General features: G+C 38.5%; 1 protein-coding gene across 4 annotated transcripts in view; it reads right to left on the reverse strand.

The window, feature by feature from the left end:
- The window catches only part of CDC42BPB (CDC42 binding protein kinase beta), an 87,102-nt gene that overhangs the window by 44,569 nt on the left and 26,902 nt on the right, over window positions 1-15,631 (reverse strand). For all 4 annotated transcript variants that reach the window (XM_090141677.1, XM_031592956.2, XM_031592954.2 and 1 more), the window contains exons 3-4: window positions 7,173-7,256; window positions 3,636-3,731 (exon numbers count right to left, since the gene is read on the reverse strand). In XM_090141677.1, coding sequence (XP_089997803.1) covers window positions 3,636-3,731; window positions 7,173-7,256 — 180 coding nt within the window. The remainder of the gene's footprint in view (window positions 1-3,635; window positions 3,732-7,172; window positions 7,257-15,631) is intronic.

Below are 15,631 nucleotides of genomic sequence, written 5' to 3' on the forward strand. Positions count from 1 at the left end.
GTGCTAAAATTTGAGGAACTATGCATTTGAATGTTGGATATTTATATTACATAAACCATTTGCTGAAGGAAGCTCTTAACAGAAGCACTAAGTAACAATCCTTGCTTCTTTCAAACACTTTTTATTAAAATTTCACTAAAAACTTTTCTGGAAGGCATTAGTGCTCAACAGATGGATGCAGCTTAGTTTAAAACAAACATTTCATTACAAATTTTAGCCTTGGTACATTTCAAAACTACTAGTGGTTCCAAAAGTGGAACTTAGTACATCAGTATCATCAAGCGCTCATCTTGACACATGCCACATCACTGATGCACAACAGAGCTGGCAGGAGCTCCATGACACCATGGAAGGGATTGCTCATAAGTCAGAAATGCTGTCATGCCAGAGGCACTACAGCACTTGAAAATTTAAGAAATCAAACGTTCACGTTCTTGGTCATAAATGTATTTCAATGAAAAAGTAAATTGCCTCCAAGGCCAATCAACCATTATTTTATCTCTGGAAAGTACCAACATGGATATGGCATCATGTGAAAGTAAAGGACTCAGACTTGTTAGAAAATAACCTAATCTCTGTTTTATAGATGGAAAAACAGCAATACACATCTAAATCCAGGGCACCACTCAAAGCATAATTTTTGTTCCATGATTCCCAGGATGGAACACTATTTCCTCACTATCTTTTGGCTTAGAAGAGGATTTGAGAAGGCCTACATTTTGATATTTTTCTGCATTTCATTATAGCTTAAATCATGAAATTTGACTATCAGATTATGTTGAAAGCAACCAGCGTGTATTACATAATCCAATAAGGAGTTTTAAATGTTTGTTGGAACACAGCATGAACACAACAATTACGTTTGGAAATGAAAAGCTACAGACGGGAACCAGAAGTGATCTAAAATGAATATTGTATCATGCTATTTTCTTTCAAAAGTAAGGTTAAGAGAGTTTACAGAGCCTTCTGTGGGAGCTGAAATAGACTGCTTGTCAGGAAGACACGGTAATGCACTTCTCAGTTCCCACAGAGTTCATAGGGCAGTGAGAACTCATTTGACCCACAAAATGAGGCTCCTGGTACAGGGGAACATTTGAGACCTCTTCTACAAGAAAGTCAAATTTTATTAATCATCTTCCCCACAACTATCTTCTTGTCCAGAGGCACTTCTCTCTTTATGTAGTGTTAAAATAAAGGTATTATGACACTTAAATTTAGACATATTGCATTTCTTCCTGGGAAGTGGTTACATCAAACAGGGAGGGTGGTTGGAGATCAAAGGGGAAAAAAAAAAAAGATGTCAAAATACTCTTAAGGAAACTTAAAGAGGCTGGCAACAGAAAAATACAGATCTTTTGTAATGAATAAGAAAGAAAGTATTTATCCTTGAATTCCTGGTAAAACTCACAGATTTAAATTTAGATTATGAACTTCAGGTCACATATGTGTTTCAGATGTACAGACTAAGCTTTACCTACCCACTACCTACTTCAGTAGAATAACCAAAGGCTTACTTAATCCACCTTGACTCATATTGTCTCTGCAAAAAACTTTCTAGGAACCAGAAAAAGGCACACTAACACTTCTACATAATGTCGTTTAAGAGCTGGCTGTTCAGAAAAAACTACCACATTTAAAAAGTAGATGAGCAGAACCAGAAAATCAAACTCTAGAACAAATACGTTTTGTAGAACTCTGTGTTTCAAGCTTCATCACATGCTCTACTGCTACTAAAGAGAGGAAAGAAAACCCCAACTATTTCTAGAGACTCCAATGGCATTACTGCTTTCGTGTCTTAATATATTATCATTATTTGTCTCATTCTGAAGACTTACTTCATGCAGCCAGGGGAAGATGGTAAAGCCCTAGGTGTGGGAAGACACCTCTCTGGTTTTGCGTGTAAGAATCATGAGCTATAATGCACAAATATCAATGGGAGAAGATAAAAAGAATCAAGAGCTTTCCCTTCCAGAAGGATTAGCAACCCAAGCTCTGGTGTCTGTTCTCATTTTCTTCTTAGATTTGTGGTCCATTACACAAGAGTAAGGATGAGTAGCAAAGCTGAAAAGTAAAGCCAAACTGAACAGGTTCTGTAATGTGGCAGCACTCTCTTGAGATGTGGAAAAATACAGCTATAAACTTAAGATGAGCAGAGGTCTGAACAGAGATCTTTCAGTCCTGGACAAGCTAACCAGTAAGACAGCATGGAAGAGAACCTGGACCAGAGCCCACTTTCTGGATGAAAGCTACTTCCTGATGTGTTTTGTCAACTTGCCTTTTTCTTCAAACATCGTTTACAATAGAGTAACTAAAATGCACATACACTTCATCTGTTAGTACCAGACATTTACATGAGATGGATGCTGAGTAACAGACCAAATTGGAAGTTAGCATCTCAGCACATGCAGTACCAGACCTCAGGCAAGATGGCAATCTGCTGACTTCAGCTGCCAGGCAGAGTTGTTGCTTTCTAAATTCTGGATCTTAAATTAAACGTTAGCTGTATAAACTCTGCTGTCAAGTGAAACTTCAACATCTACATGCCTTTGGGAACTTGGGGAAATGTATTACACTGTTACAGCTTACTTGGAGCGGGTTTTCATAAAATGGTATTAGCAATACTGTATCTCTCCCTCCACTGTCATTACTATTCCTTTCTGTTACTACAGGTAAAAAAAAAAAAATCTTAGCCCCATTTTCAGATGCTGCTTGGAAATATTACATTACAGTATCTTGAGTTATTTTTATAAAAGTCTGAAGGCTGTTTGATTCTGAGGGAACTTGAATTTATGAGCAATCTTCCTGAGGCAGTTCCACAGATAACTGGATTTTGAGAGGTGGAAAATGTGGGTCTATCACAAAGTATTAATAAAATGGAAATAAGACTGTAATTGAGCACCTAGAGACTTGATGTGCTTGTCATTGTGAAAATACTTTTAAGATGATGGTAAAACTAGCATCTCTGAAAAATTTTGAGTATGATCTGACTTTTTTATGCTTAGTTCCTGAACTCATTGGAAAGTTTTCATCAATAAGCTCATTTCTTGTTTATAACCCCGACCAGCACATTCCTGATCTCTGTGATAAAGCTAAATACAGTTTGTATGTTACAGTAACTCACAATTTTCCAGTAGCCATCACTTCGGATGACCAATCTGCTGGTTACAAAAGCATTTCACTGAAATACTTTTTCCTGAATCTATTAAAGATAACAATTTAATCACCGCTTTTAAAATAAAATGTTAAATTAATTTTGCCATTTTTAAACAAAGTCTTGAATTTGAAACTTTAGTATTAAAACAGTTCTTATTTTCACTGTGTTAACATCTCCCCTAAGTTAATTAGTTGCAATGTTGTCCAAAACCAAACTTAAGCATGATACATTTATGCAAGAGTAGATCAGTTAAAAAAGTGCTTAGCTAAACCTCTGCAGACTGTAGTACTACATGACTTTCTCACTCTCTTACATTTACAGTCAATCCTTTGAAGTTTTTCTTCAAGGAGAAAACAAGAATGCCAAAACACAGCTGCAAGGCATGAGGTGGACTGATTTATTGCACCAATACACTTAAGTATACAAAAAATAAAGTTCTTTCATAACATAAAGCTTTTATTTGCTGATGAATCAAACATACCAAATAGTTCTCATCTTGAAAGGCATAGTGCAATGTAGTAATCCACTGGCAATCTCCATTCACCAAGACATTTCTCTCTTCTCGGAAACAAGCTGTCTAAAGGAAGTGAAGGGAAAAAGCCATTGTCAACATCAACAAGTAGTTTTCACAGGATGAATACATATGGAAGTTTTATGGGATTATTTAAAATTGCTGAACAGAGGCCTCTAATTCATTAGTGACAAGTGATATGCCAAGGAATCTCTGCAGGCTTGTAGTTAGGGATTCAGTCACACTAATTCTGACTGTGACATTAAAAAAAAAAAGTAAAAACAAAACAGCAAAAAGAAAACCCAAAAACCAGTTCAAGCTAACACTAAATCTTTTAAAAATATACTATGGAACAATATTAGGAAAATTATAACTTGTTACTGTAAGTATGGTTCTTCTGAAAAAGACCTACGTGAAAATATACTTTCTTTCATATTCTTTTCTTACATTGCACTTCGAGCTATAGACCTTGCAAACATACTATAGGGAAATGAACAAAATTTACTATTTATGTCTTATCTTGGCCCAGTACAATACATTTTCAATTTCAAGAATCTTTACTTCACATAGCAACCTTCAGAGAAGCAAGCCCTGTGTAGCAGGTTTTCTTAGTATATTTACATAAAACCACCTTTCATAACCTCCGAGAGTCCTCTGAAGAAAAAAGAAAAATGTTTTTATTGGATCAGTATTATCAAGACGCAGATCCTTTCACTGCTCTCCATTCTGAAAGCAATTATTACAACACCCAGTAGTTGCAGATTCAGGTTTCGGGTTCAGGATAAGAATTGATTTTTTGTCACTGCCAATTGTCCAGATGTCTTAGAAAATGTACTGTGGAAGAATATTCCTAGGAAGCTGAAGCCTCACCATATATTGATCGCATCTTATAAACTATCTCAACTGTAATTCTCCCCATAAGGAAGCAAAAATCAATTTATAGTTCTACTGAAAAGCTCCATACTGGGGTCAAACTGTCAAGTCAGTAATTATTGATGCAAAGAGATGTAAATTATAATTAAATGTTAACTGAGTGATTTTCATGTTTACAAACAAGGCCAAAGTACCACTCTAAAAAAAAAGCCTGGCAGCAGGAGCAGTCCCAAGCAATGCAATCCCCAGCCCCAGCACCACAGCCCAGCAGCTCTCGGTTGTTCTGGCACAGCTGCCTGGGGTGGCTGCCAGCACACAGAGCTATTTTGTTTATTTTCAAAGACATCCGTTTGTTGATCCAGTTCACTGCGCAAGCTCAAACAGCGAGGGAATATTACCAACACTTCTAAACCAGTATGCTTCAGAACAGTTTGCATCATGAATTCTAAGTTTCAAACTATCCTTTTCACCTGACACTAGCTCAAAACATCACAGAATGATTTTGGTTGGAAAGGACCACTACAATCATCTAGTCCAACCATCCACCTACCATGACCGTCTTGAGACAACACCTTGAAAAAGCATGTCAGGCTACCTCATTAGCTAGTCAGGATTTGGAACTGTGAGCAGTAACACACTAAAAGACTACACATTTTGTTGTCAGAACAATGAATACGAATACTCCTCACCATCAACGCAAACAGCATGCCTATTTTTTTTCTTACAGCCCACCTAGGGATGTCAGCTGATAGTCACTAATCATTGCTGTCCTTTAGTAGCTTCCAACCATATGTTTTTTCTTGCAGCCAGTGCACAAATTAGCACTATTTATATAACTTTCTTCTATGTTTAATGTCACACAATGCTTCTATTACATAAACCAGGGTAAGAATGTTTCTTAGACCACTCATAGAGTGGATAATAAAATGCTTCAAGTCTGCTTTTCAGTGGAACTGCCCACTTAGGAAGCTACTGTATACCTGCAGGTTTCATTTTAAAAATTAACAAGTTTTACCACATTAGTGAATTTCTCATTTCCCAAATGCTTTATGAACTTGATATGCAGGTTACAACCTCTTGCTTACCCAGGAAAGCCAAACCATGAGAACAGGAAATGACAAAGAGGCACAGCAAAGCAGACAGCTGCCTTTACAGTTCTGCATAGATAGGGAAATCAGTGGAAAGAGGACTCAGCTGGACTGTAACTCATCCCAAACGCACTGGGAGAACTACTGCTCCTTGTAGCTCTTTCTTGATAGACAACCCTCTTTCAGCTCTCGCTTGCCTAACAGGTGTAGGAGGATTTTGTCATGGAATATGAAGACAACAATTTGTAAAGATTTCTCTCCTCAGGATATCTCTAATGCTTCAGCTATTTAGCTAAATCTCTTAATTAGGTCACTTTAAAAATGACTGAACTAAGCCTGCATGGTTGTATTTACATCAGAGTTTGGGAGTCCCCAGAAAGCACCTTAGGATTTAAACAAATTCTAGACTCAGCAAAGAATTCATCCCACTGAAGTCTGCATAGAAATGACACTGAATTTCCCCCACAAAGACACTCAACTAACCATTGATGCAGACAGCCTGGAGCACAGTTCTACTGACAGCTCCAAGGAGAGTGGAGCAGCAGCGGCTGCCGCTGCCTGTGGAGGAGAGCTGATGGACAGAGTGTGACTAAATCAGCCCAGTGCAGTGTGAGGGGGCTTAACGAGAGGCAAGGGATTTATTCACAGGAAAAGAGATGGAACTGACTCACTGAAAGGAAGGGAGAGACTGGGAAGGGTGGGTTAGGGAGAGGGGAGGCATCAGGATGGGGGCAGAAGAATAGGACAGGGAAGGGTCAGTAGGCTTAGTCTTCAGAAAGCCCCTCACCTCTGTCCCTTAACAGAACTGCTGCAAGTTGTGATGCATTACATATATTTCCCCATCAATTCTATTGCTCATTTAACTGCTAATTTATGTAGTACTTTTGCCATAAGGTTTTTCCTCTGCAGTGTAAGAGTAGGTATTCTAGGTATAGGCCACTTACAGCATAACAGGTCCTTTCCTCACCTATGAAGTACACATTCCCATTTATGTAATTTGTTGTGACTATGTACATCTCCTTTCATCAAAAATACTCCTTTTTAAATAGGCTTACCCTCTTAACATGTTTGTTTTACAATTTGAATCTGTGGTTCCCGAGTATTTAGTTACAGTTTTACCAGCTATCTAAATCCTGTTACGAACTGAAGGATGCAAAGCTCCTTAATATATATGCTTTCAGAACGCAAGAGAAAAAAGAACCTTTCATAATGCATTTGTATACAGCTATGAATGCCATAGTAGCACCAATCTCAGCTTTCCTGTAGTCTTTAACTTGCCTTCACTGTAAACAAAAATCTGGCCAATAAATTCAGGGTAAGAACTAGGGCAGACTGTCTGCTAAATGAATACACAGTAATGCTGAGAACAACAGATGCCTGGAAGGGACTGTCAGACCTGATTGAATTAAAACAGCTTAGGAAAAAAAGAAAAAAGAATTTAGCTCCTATGCTCATGAAATAATTCTTCCTAATCTGGAAGAGTATCAATGTAATTTTCCTTATGCTATTTTAAAAATTCTCCACATTAGAGAAATGTATTACTTACCTCTGCCCTTTTGAGCATTTCCCATTTATTTAGAATTTTCATCGCATAAATGCGCTCTGTACACTTCATTTTAACAACTGCAACCTGAAATAACAAGATATCTTTGTTTAACAAAAGCTCAGTCAGAGAAATAATATTTAAACAGCTTAACATTCACACAGTGTTCATTAAGTTACTAACGAATCATCAGCAATCAACTCGCACAGATAAATTGATTCTTTGCTCTCTCTCTACTCCTCCATTAATACTATCTACTTGATGCACAACACACCATACGTGGTCAGATGTTCATGAGCAAGTACAATGGAGACAATACAGAAAGAGTGTGAAGATTTCCCTGTGAAGATGTGTGGTAAAATTGTATTATTTGTCAAAAACAAGCAACACTCGTAACACCATGCCTGCAGACAACAAAGGAATGCTCAACAGAGCAGCCTCAGAAAACAAGGAAGGCTGCTGTCAATAGAATTGCACTGCATTTGACTAATTTGTTCTCACATTTCTGGTTTCAGAAACTTGAAAGATATTTACAAATTAAAATGCTTTTGTGCACTATATGCAGATACTTAAAAAGAAGTGAAAGCAGTATTAATTTACTTATTCATCATCTTGCTTGAAGCATTTTACTATGCATCCTGTGTATTAAACTTGTTTAGACTGGCCTGTTAGGAAAAGCAGTTGTTCCTATGGCTTTGCAATGGAAGAAAAAATGCAGAATACTGAAACTTCAAGGCTTGGGAATGCAAAGACTGCATTTGGGTCATAACTTGTATTCTCCAAGAACAAAACTAATTCTTCCAGTAGTAAAGCCATCATTTTCACAAAATCCTTGTTTAGCAAAGAAAAGGAGTAATCACAACTAGGACAGCAGCATTTTCTCAGGGCTGCACAGGGTCTGCCTGAATATCTCTGCTGCTGTCCTATGTAAGAATAAAATGTATCATCTTTCACTGCCTCTAATAGAGCTCTGAGTATCAGTGGGAAAAGTGACAGCAACTGCATCACTCTCTCCTCTTCTGCTGGTTTACAACTGTTATCTGTAAGGGGTTGAGGGGATGCAGCAACTCCAAGCAGAGGCACCCTGTAAACCAAGGTTGAAATAATGCAGAGCAACACTGACCCTGAGGATGGAAGAAGGAAATGCAATACCTTACTGTACAGAAAGTCCAGATGAGGGATGGGGGAGACTGCTCTTGCAGTAACACAAGGATAAGATGCTCATTTAGGCACTCCACTCTGCAGCAGTACACCTAGGCCTCCCATCCCTCGGTAGGTGAAGCTGCTCACCAGGTCACACCTACAGCTAGTATGCACCTGCACAGTGACGTAGTGGAAACAGTCATTAAGGAGAAAACTAGCAGAAACACATGAGAATTTAGCTCTAAATGCAGCTGGGAAAAACACAGTGCTATGAGGAATCCTTCCATAAGGTGTGTAGCATATCCACAGCCACAGAGCATCTCGGCCTGTCCTGGTCTACAGATATCTCCAATAAACACTACTCCAACAGGAGAGGATGGATGAGTAAACATGAGGAAGCCCTAACCAAGCACAGATGGAACTGTACAAACCTGCCCTTTGGTAATGGCCTAAAATGCTCTGCTTTGTTCCCAGCCTTGTCACAGCCTTCTAGCTAAAACTTATTGTAGCAGTCTCTCCAGCCACAATTAATAGAATCATTTGCCAGATGCAGCTAAAGGTATGCTCTAAGTTAAACTGTGCATTACAACCTCTGGGAAACTGTAAGATGTTGATATATCTTCTTTATATGTTAAATTCTGTTTCATACAGAACTTGATCACTTGGGAAATACCCCAATCTCCTCAAGGAGATCAGAGTAGAAAACAATTAATTGCTAGAGAAGAATGAAAGCTGTGCAGCAGAAACAGTTTATAAGTTTGCATTGCAAGCCCTGAAGTAGCAATAATCAAGTTTCATTACAACACAGTGCTTGAAGTGCTCAGCCTTCTATGTACAAACAGCATACAAAGCAGAATGCAGACATGCATCTGTTGCACCTCGTTCTAAGCCCATCACCGTTCAATAGCACTGCAGGGCAGCACGAGTTTAACACTGACATATGCCAGACCATTAAGGTGTAAGGTGAGCCCAACGTTGTGGAAGGCACAGCTGAGAAGCTGTGCAAACTTAAGAAACGTGCTGTAAATAGGGCCCCTTACCAGTCCAAACCACTTCATGATTCTACCATTCTACGCAATTGGACGTCATTAAGAAGATGAATAGAGAACAAACAGTTTTTCATTTCCCAGAAATTGAAAAGCATCAAATGAAGTAAAAAGGTAGTGAGATGAAATAAATTATTATTTTCTTGCTACAGTTCTGGAACTGTACAACAGGTCGATGTGACACATAAGTAACCAATCAGGAAATATTTAAATATGCTCTTAATGCCCAAGAAACACCCACAACAGTAGCCTCCGGAACTCTCAGGAACTACTGATTATGGAATGCAGATGTGGTGGTTAGGAAGTCCCTGAAACCCTCAGCTGCTGCAAGCTGGGAAGCAGCAATACTGATCCATCCCTACAATTGTTTTCCCATACCTGACCACAAGGATGGGGTGTGAGGTAATTAATCCAAATATGCTTGACTCACAAAAGCTACTTTTGATACTTCTGTCAAGCTACAAAATAAAAATTACAACATATCTAACTTCCACATGCTGTGTTGGATTGGAGCATCCAAGTTTCTGAATACTAAGCAATAATGGAGAAATGTGATTCTGTTTTATTGAGGAAGTCTGCAAATTGATAAGAAAAAGTTTCAGATAGGAGGGGTTCAGCCCTTCCTCCTCAGCGCAGCCCTTTCCAAGCCTGCACAGGGATCAGCTGGCACCATCCCTGGGACTCTTCATGCCCTCATAATTCATGGCAACAGAAACACTGCAATAAAACTCAAGTACATTTCCTCAGGGACATCAGAAAACTTAATGAATGCTCCTGCCTACGCTTTAACCATCTTAAGGCACATATGTGTCAGAAAAAAGTATGAGAACCGGAGCTAAAGCAGTGAGAGCCAGCAGTGGTAACTACTACGCACACACTATCAGGTTTGTATGAATTTCTGCCATTCATTTCTTCTAATACCTTTTGCCTCAAAGCTCTGCTTCCCCTGTACTGCAATAAAATAAAAAATGAACCAGTATAGCTGAAATAACCCTTTTACACTTTGGCAAGAGCTCAATTTTTTGTTTCTCAAATGGTCTCATAAAAGCCTCTTGCTGCATTCCGATCTTCAGAAGCCATCTGATATTGACATTTAGGGTGGTAATGTGTAAAGCTATCCCAGGCCAAATTCCACCTTCTCTTCTCCCTCGATGAAACCTATAGGGTAGGAATCCAAGCCAAATCAGTCTCAACAAACATGACAGAACTTCCCAGAACTGGACTCTGACCTTTGGGTGACATGACCAGCAACAGTACGCAGTATTAAATGACAAATTTTGTTTTATGTAAATAGTAAGGATGATCCAAGAAACTGCAGAAATTATTTAAATGCAAGACCGAATTTCTAGAATACATTTAAGACAGTTAACAAAAATACTTTTTACTGGGAAGCTCATGGAGTCTTTGGTGCTCAACTTCTTGGAAATCACACTGATTTATGATTACATAAAAAATAAAAAAAAATAAGTTCCCATCTCTAAGGGAGATGGACAGACATAGTTGACAACGCTTATGCAAACAGCTTGTAAGGACAGGCTGTTAAGAAAAAGGCACATGGTACTGCAGTTGATAGGCACAATACACCAACTAGGATGGGGGAACATTCCTGCCTTGTGGAAACCACTGGAAACTCCACACACAGCCACATCTCAGAGAGATGACCAATCTGGAGCAGGTATGAAGGAGGGCTATTTAGGTGGCCAAGGAACTAAAGTGCTTCTCATATTAACAACGGGATAGAAAAAGCTTTGCTTAGAGGAAGCAAAAAGGGGGACATGATTGCTACTTATAAATAAAATTGAAGAAAGGACAACACGAATAAGGATGATGAAAGAGCTGCTTAGGCTAATGGACAATAAAATTACATGGATAAAATGGTGTAAAATTGCTACAAATTAACCTTTGGCAGGAACTTGAAATGGCTGCAGACATTTGAGCAGACGTTTTAGACAAGCCTTTCATCCGTGAGAAGAGAAAATGTCATTTCAGATGTAAACAATTTACCTGTAATGTCTTGTTATCAGGCCCATAATTGAATATTACAGACATTTCCCCCAATTAATGCTTCTAGATGCCACTTTTATACTCCTATTTCTGTCTCATGCTCTCGATATCTTCGGTACATGCTACTGAAAAAACACTCTTGAATATGAGAAATATTTGACACATAGCTCATTAGTTAACAGTTTAAATACCGCGTTGTGGAGGAAAAACTGGTCTGGACTGTTACATTAGTTTTTGTTGTTGTTTTTTTTTTTTTTATGCCTACCCTACATTTAAAATGAGCAACCAGAATATCCTTGGTGGTGTTCATATTCCATGGTTCACATTTCCAAAGCAAAATATTAGCTTTTAGCAGACGGCATGGATCTCTGTCTTGTGCAAAGAAGAAATAATTTCTAAGTGCCAAGAAGAAAGATCCTGCAGAAGGTGGCCCTGAGCAACAGCTGGGCTCGTCCTCAGCAGTTGGCATGTGGATAAGTGCAGTGGCACAAGGTCTGTCTGTCTGTGTGGGCTGCCCATCCAGTTTCCTGCAGCTGGCCTGCCTCCATGCAGCCACCCAGCTGACAAGGGCTGTGGATAGCAGCAGTCTCTTTTGAAGCAATTTCAAAAGAAAACAGCTGCTTTGTCCATTTCTACTTCAGAAAACAACTTGTGAAGAGCACAGTGTGGTAACACAAACCTAACTGAATATTTCTGGGGTACTCAATAGCAGTCACCAAAACACCTGAATAGGGGAGGCAACCTTAGTGGCAGTCTGCAGGCTCACCACGTCCCTGGTTAATTTCTAGATGCAGACAGAAAACTGAACATAGTACCCCAAATGTGAGATTACAGTGTGGACAGAGCCTGAAGAGCACTGCCTCACACTGCCAACAGTGATTGCCAATAGGAAGTTTAGTTTTTGCATGCGTTCTTCAGAGTCTAACTACATTCTTAGCCACATAATAATAGGAGCCACATAACTCATCAGAAACCTGTGGAACACAGAATCAATCCCGTTCTCCCAACCACACTTTTATTTTCTTCTTGAAACAATTTTAGGTGTCTTGCTTCCAGCTAGGATACTAAGCATGTGTAGAGGTAACAAGCATTATTACTAGATGATTGCAGGCAATCCTAGGTTATTTTTATGGTCCCTACCAACCTAAACCATGAAAAGAAAAAAAAAAAACAAAAAACAAAACAAAAACCAAAAAAAACTTGATCACATGGATCAAGTCTGCAAACATTTACAGGAAAAAATATTTACAATCTATCAATAAGTGATGCTTACAAAGGACACTTTAAGAATTTTAGTTATTTTTATGCTAAGCAAATTCCACCCTTCCGCTGCAACCACAGTAAGTGCTGCTCACTCAAAAAATTCCTTACTAGAAAACAAGGGAAGGAAAACAACTGTTTGGGTCTGATATTGCCAGATTTCCAGGAGGCGTCAGCCACTTTATACAATGCAAGTTCCCCAACAACATACATCTTGATAGAGTTCATCCCTCAACAGCAGTTTGCTATTAAAATGCGTTCATCTACTGCCAAGCATCTAAACAGCCCTCCATACAAAATAAGGAAAAGTGATGTTAAAGCCTTACAAGTGCATTATTAATGAGGTTAGCCGAAGCTTGCCAAGGAGCAAGTGCAAGTATTTAGAGCCACAGTCCTCATACACAGGACACTCATCCTATCTATCCCTTAACCACATTCCAGCACTAGGAATCCAAGTTTCCTCAGCAGGCAGAGGCAGCACCAAGCACACAGACAGCGCATCCTGGGTTGGTCTGGGTTTCTCAGGTAGGCACAATCCCATAAAGCCAAGTTTCTTAGGACATTTCCTTCCAAATAATGGTCCACACTGTTTCCAGACAAAAGGAGCAGACAGCCACATGCAAATTTCAAGCTACAGAGATGTATGTATTTTTAAAAGTCTAAGAACTGGAGTAGTTTTCCATTCTGTTCTTACAGTCTTTAGACTTTCTCCTAGACAAGTTGCGTTTTCACTGGTTAACAAGACACACCTGACCCTGCACAGTATACTCATTCTTGTTCATGAAGATAGGACACTGAAGTCACGAATAGAAATGAGAATTAAGATTTCAGAAAATAATTTTAGTTCCGATTTTATTTCTGAGGGTTTACTATTATTTTATTCCTTCTGGAAGTTTCCCATCTGCATGTGAGCCCCCAAAAAAGAGAGTGAAAGTAATATGTGGGCACTCAAAAATGTTCCAGCCAGGTGCATACACCTGCATACACCATAAGAGATGGCTAAAAACCATGAGTAATTTATCTGCCATACACTTAACATTTCAAATTATAATACCATTCTAGCTGTCATGGACACAAAATCAAACTATTTCAAACTATTCTTCATAACTATGAAACTTCTGAAGAAAATTAATGAAGTTCTTAAGTCAGTGACTCCAGGACTCAGAGCCTTAAATATTCCCGTAAAGGATATTCAGACATCTAGTTTACCATGCATGCAAAGTAGCTGGCTAAGTTTATGAGAAAAGGAGAACTGTGTGTTTTGGCAGGTGGCTTCAGAAGAAATCTCTAGGTCCTGAGCTAGGCTATTTTTGTCTTAGCATAATAATGAGAACTTTAAGAAATATTTTTTTCTTTTGCTTTCTCAATTCTCCTTTGCTCTAAGAACTTTCACTCAGGTGGTTTTGGATTACCAGCTGTTTTCTTCTTCTCATATTGCTGGAAAAAGCGTAAAGAATCAGGCTAAGTTATGTGGGTTTGAAAAGGGAAAGGAAAGAAAAAGACACTGGCAGAGAAGTTATGCACTGGGGATTATCAATCTGCCTTTAATTAGATACTTCTCTGTATGGAGGGACACACATATGCCACCTCAATCTGCTTTTTCGTCAAGGATTCTGTTTTCTTGGCTTTATGTGTTGTGTGGCAAAATTGATCCTGACTATTAGTTACTACTATGTCTTCATTTGGGTTAAGCTATCTTTCTTCAAAGCTACTGATTTATGCAAAAGTTCTCTGGTAAGACTGAAAACCCACAAGGTTCTCAAAGAAGTTAAAAGTAGCTAAACTATGGATGTAGCTGCTATAGACATTGAGGAGAATGGAACGTAGTTTTCAACCTTTTTGAAGTCTGGCTCATTTAGCTGTTCAGCTTGTTAATTTAAACTACTTATTTCGAGCAGGAATATGCTTAGTTTAATTTTGATTAAATTCTTTATGCACTTCAACAAATATAATATTTTGCAACCATATTTTGAGCAAATAGATTTTTGTTTGTAATCAAGAACAAAAGAGAAACCTTATGAATAACCACTATAATCCCATTAACTCATCTATAACACAGTTCCTATATGCATGAGCATACCATGAGAAAATTATTTTCTGGCAAATGGGAGTGAAGAGCAGTGAGCTTCAGATCAATGATTCCTGCACAATTTGAGCTGATGAAAAATTTTCAAGCTCCTACAACTATAAACCTTTTACTTAAAAGACGAACAAGACAATGTAAGACTGAAAGATAACTAATGCTTGTGAGCTCTCACAGCTCCAGAAGGATGAAATAAAGATGCTTTTTCACTTCACTTCTTTGACATTTCATTTTCACTGAGATGAAGTGGGAAGGGGCAGCATCTACCAGTTGCTTTAGTCATGTCATGCTTTTCCAAATGAAATAATATGGAAGACATTAATTTGTGCACCCCAAATAGTATTAGCAAAAGTTTCCACAGTTAATTTTATACACCTTTTATCCTCCTGATCCAAAGCTAAGAAAAGCCATCCTAAACCTCCTAACAAGTATAAACAGAAATCCCTGAAAAGTTAACAGTCATACTTAATCCGCTGCTGTACTGAGATTTCCAGTTGGGAAAGACTGTAAATGGAAAAGATCATCATTTTGAAAAGCACAGAACAAGTCCTCCCTTAAAGTTGTAACAAGGCTTTAGAGCTTTACAACATCACACAAGACTTCTACTTGATCGTGCAAACGCATGTAAATTATCAACATTTGTCTGAGCACTCTGTCTATAAGTTAAGTTCAAGGTTGCCTTCAAAAGCATTCCACAACATACTTCCTCTCCTGCTAGATATCAGAACTTGAAAAAGCATCAGGAAATGAATCCTGTTTCTGTGTGCAAGTTACAGAGCAATGTGAAAAGAGTTTACTGTTATATATTCATTGATTTTAGGATTAAGAGGAATATTCTGGCAACGGCACTCCTGATTCTGGCTCCATCTGCAAGTCGCTAATGAAAGGTTCCCTTGTCCTGAAATCATTTTTGATAGCCACAGCAT

Source organism: Phasianus colchicus, chromosome 5 (genome assembly GCF_987193195.1).
Source record: "Phasianus colchicus chromosome 5, bPhaCol1.hap1.1, whole genome shotgun sequence".
Lineage (NCBI taxonomy): Eukaryota > Metazoa > Chordata > Aves > Galliformes > Phasianidae > Phasianus > Phasianus colchicus.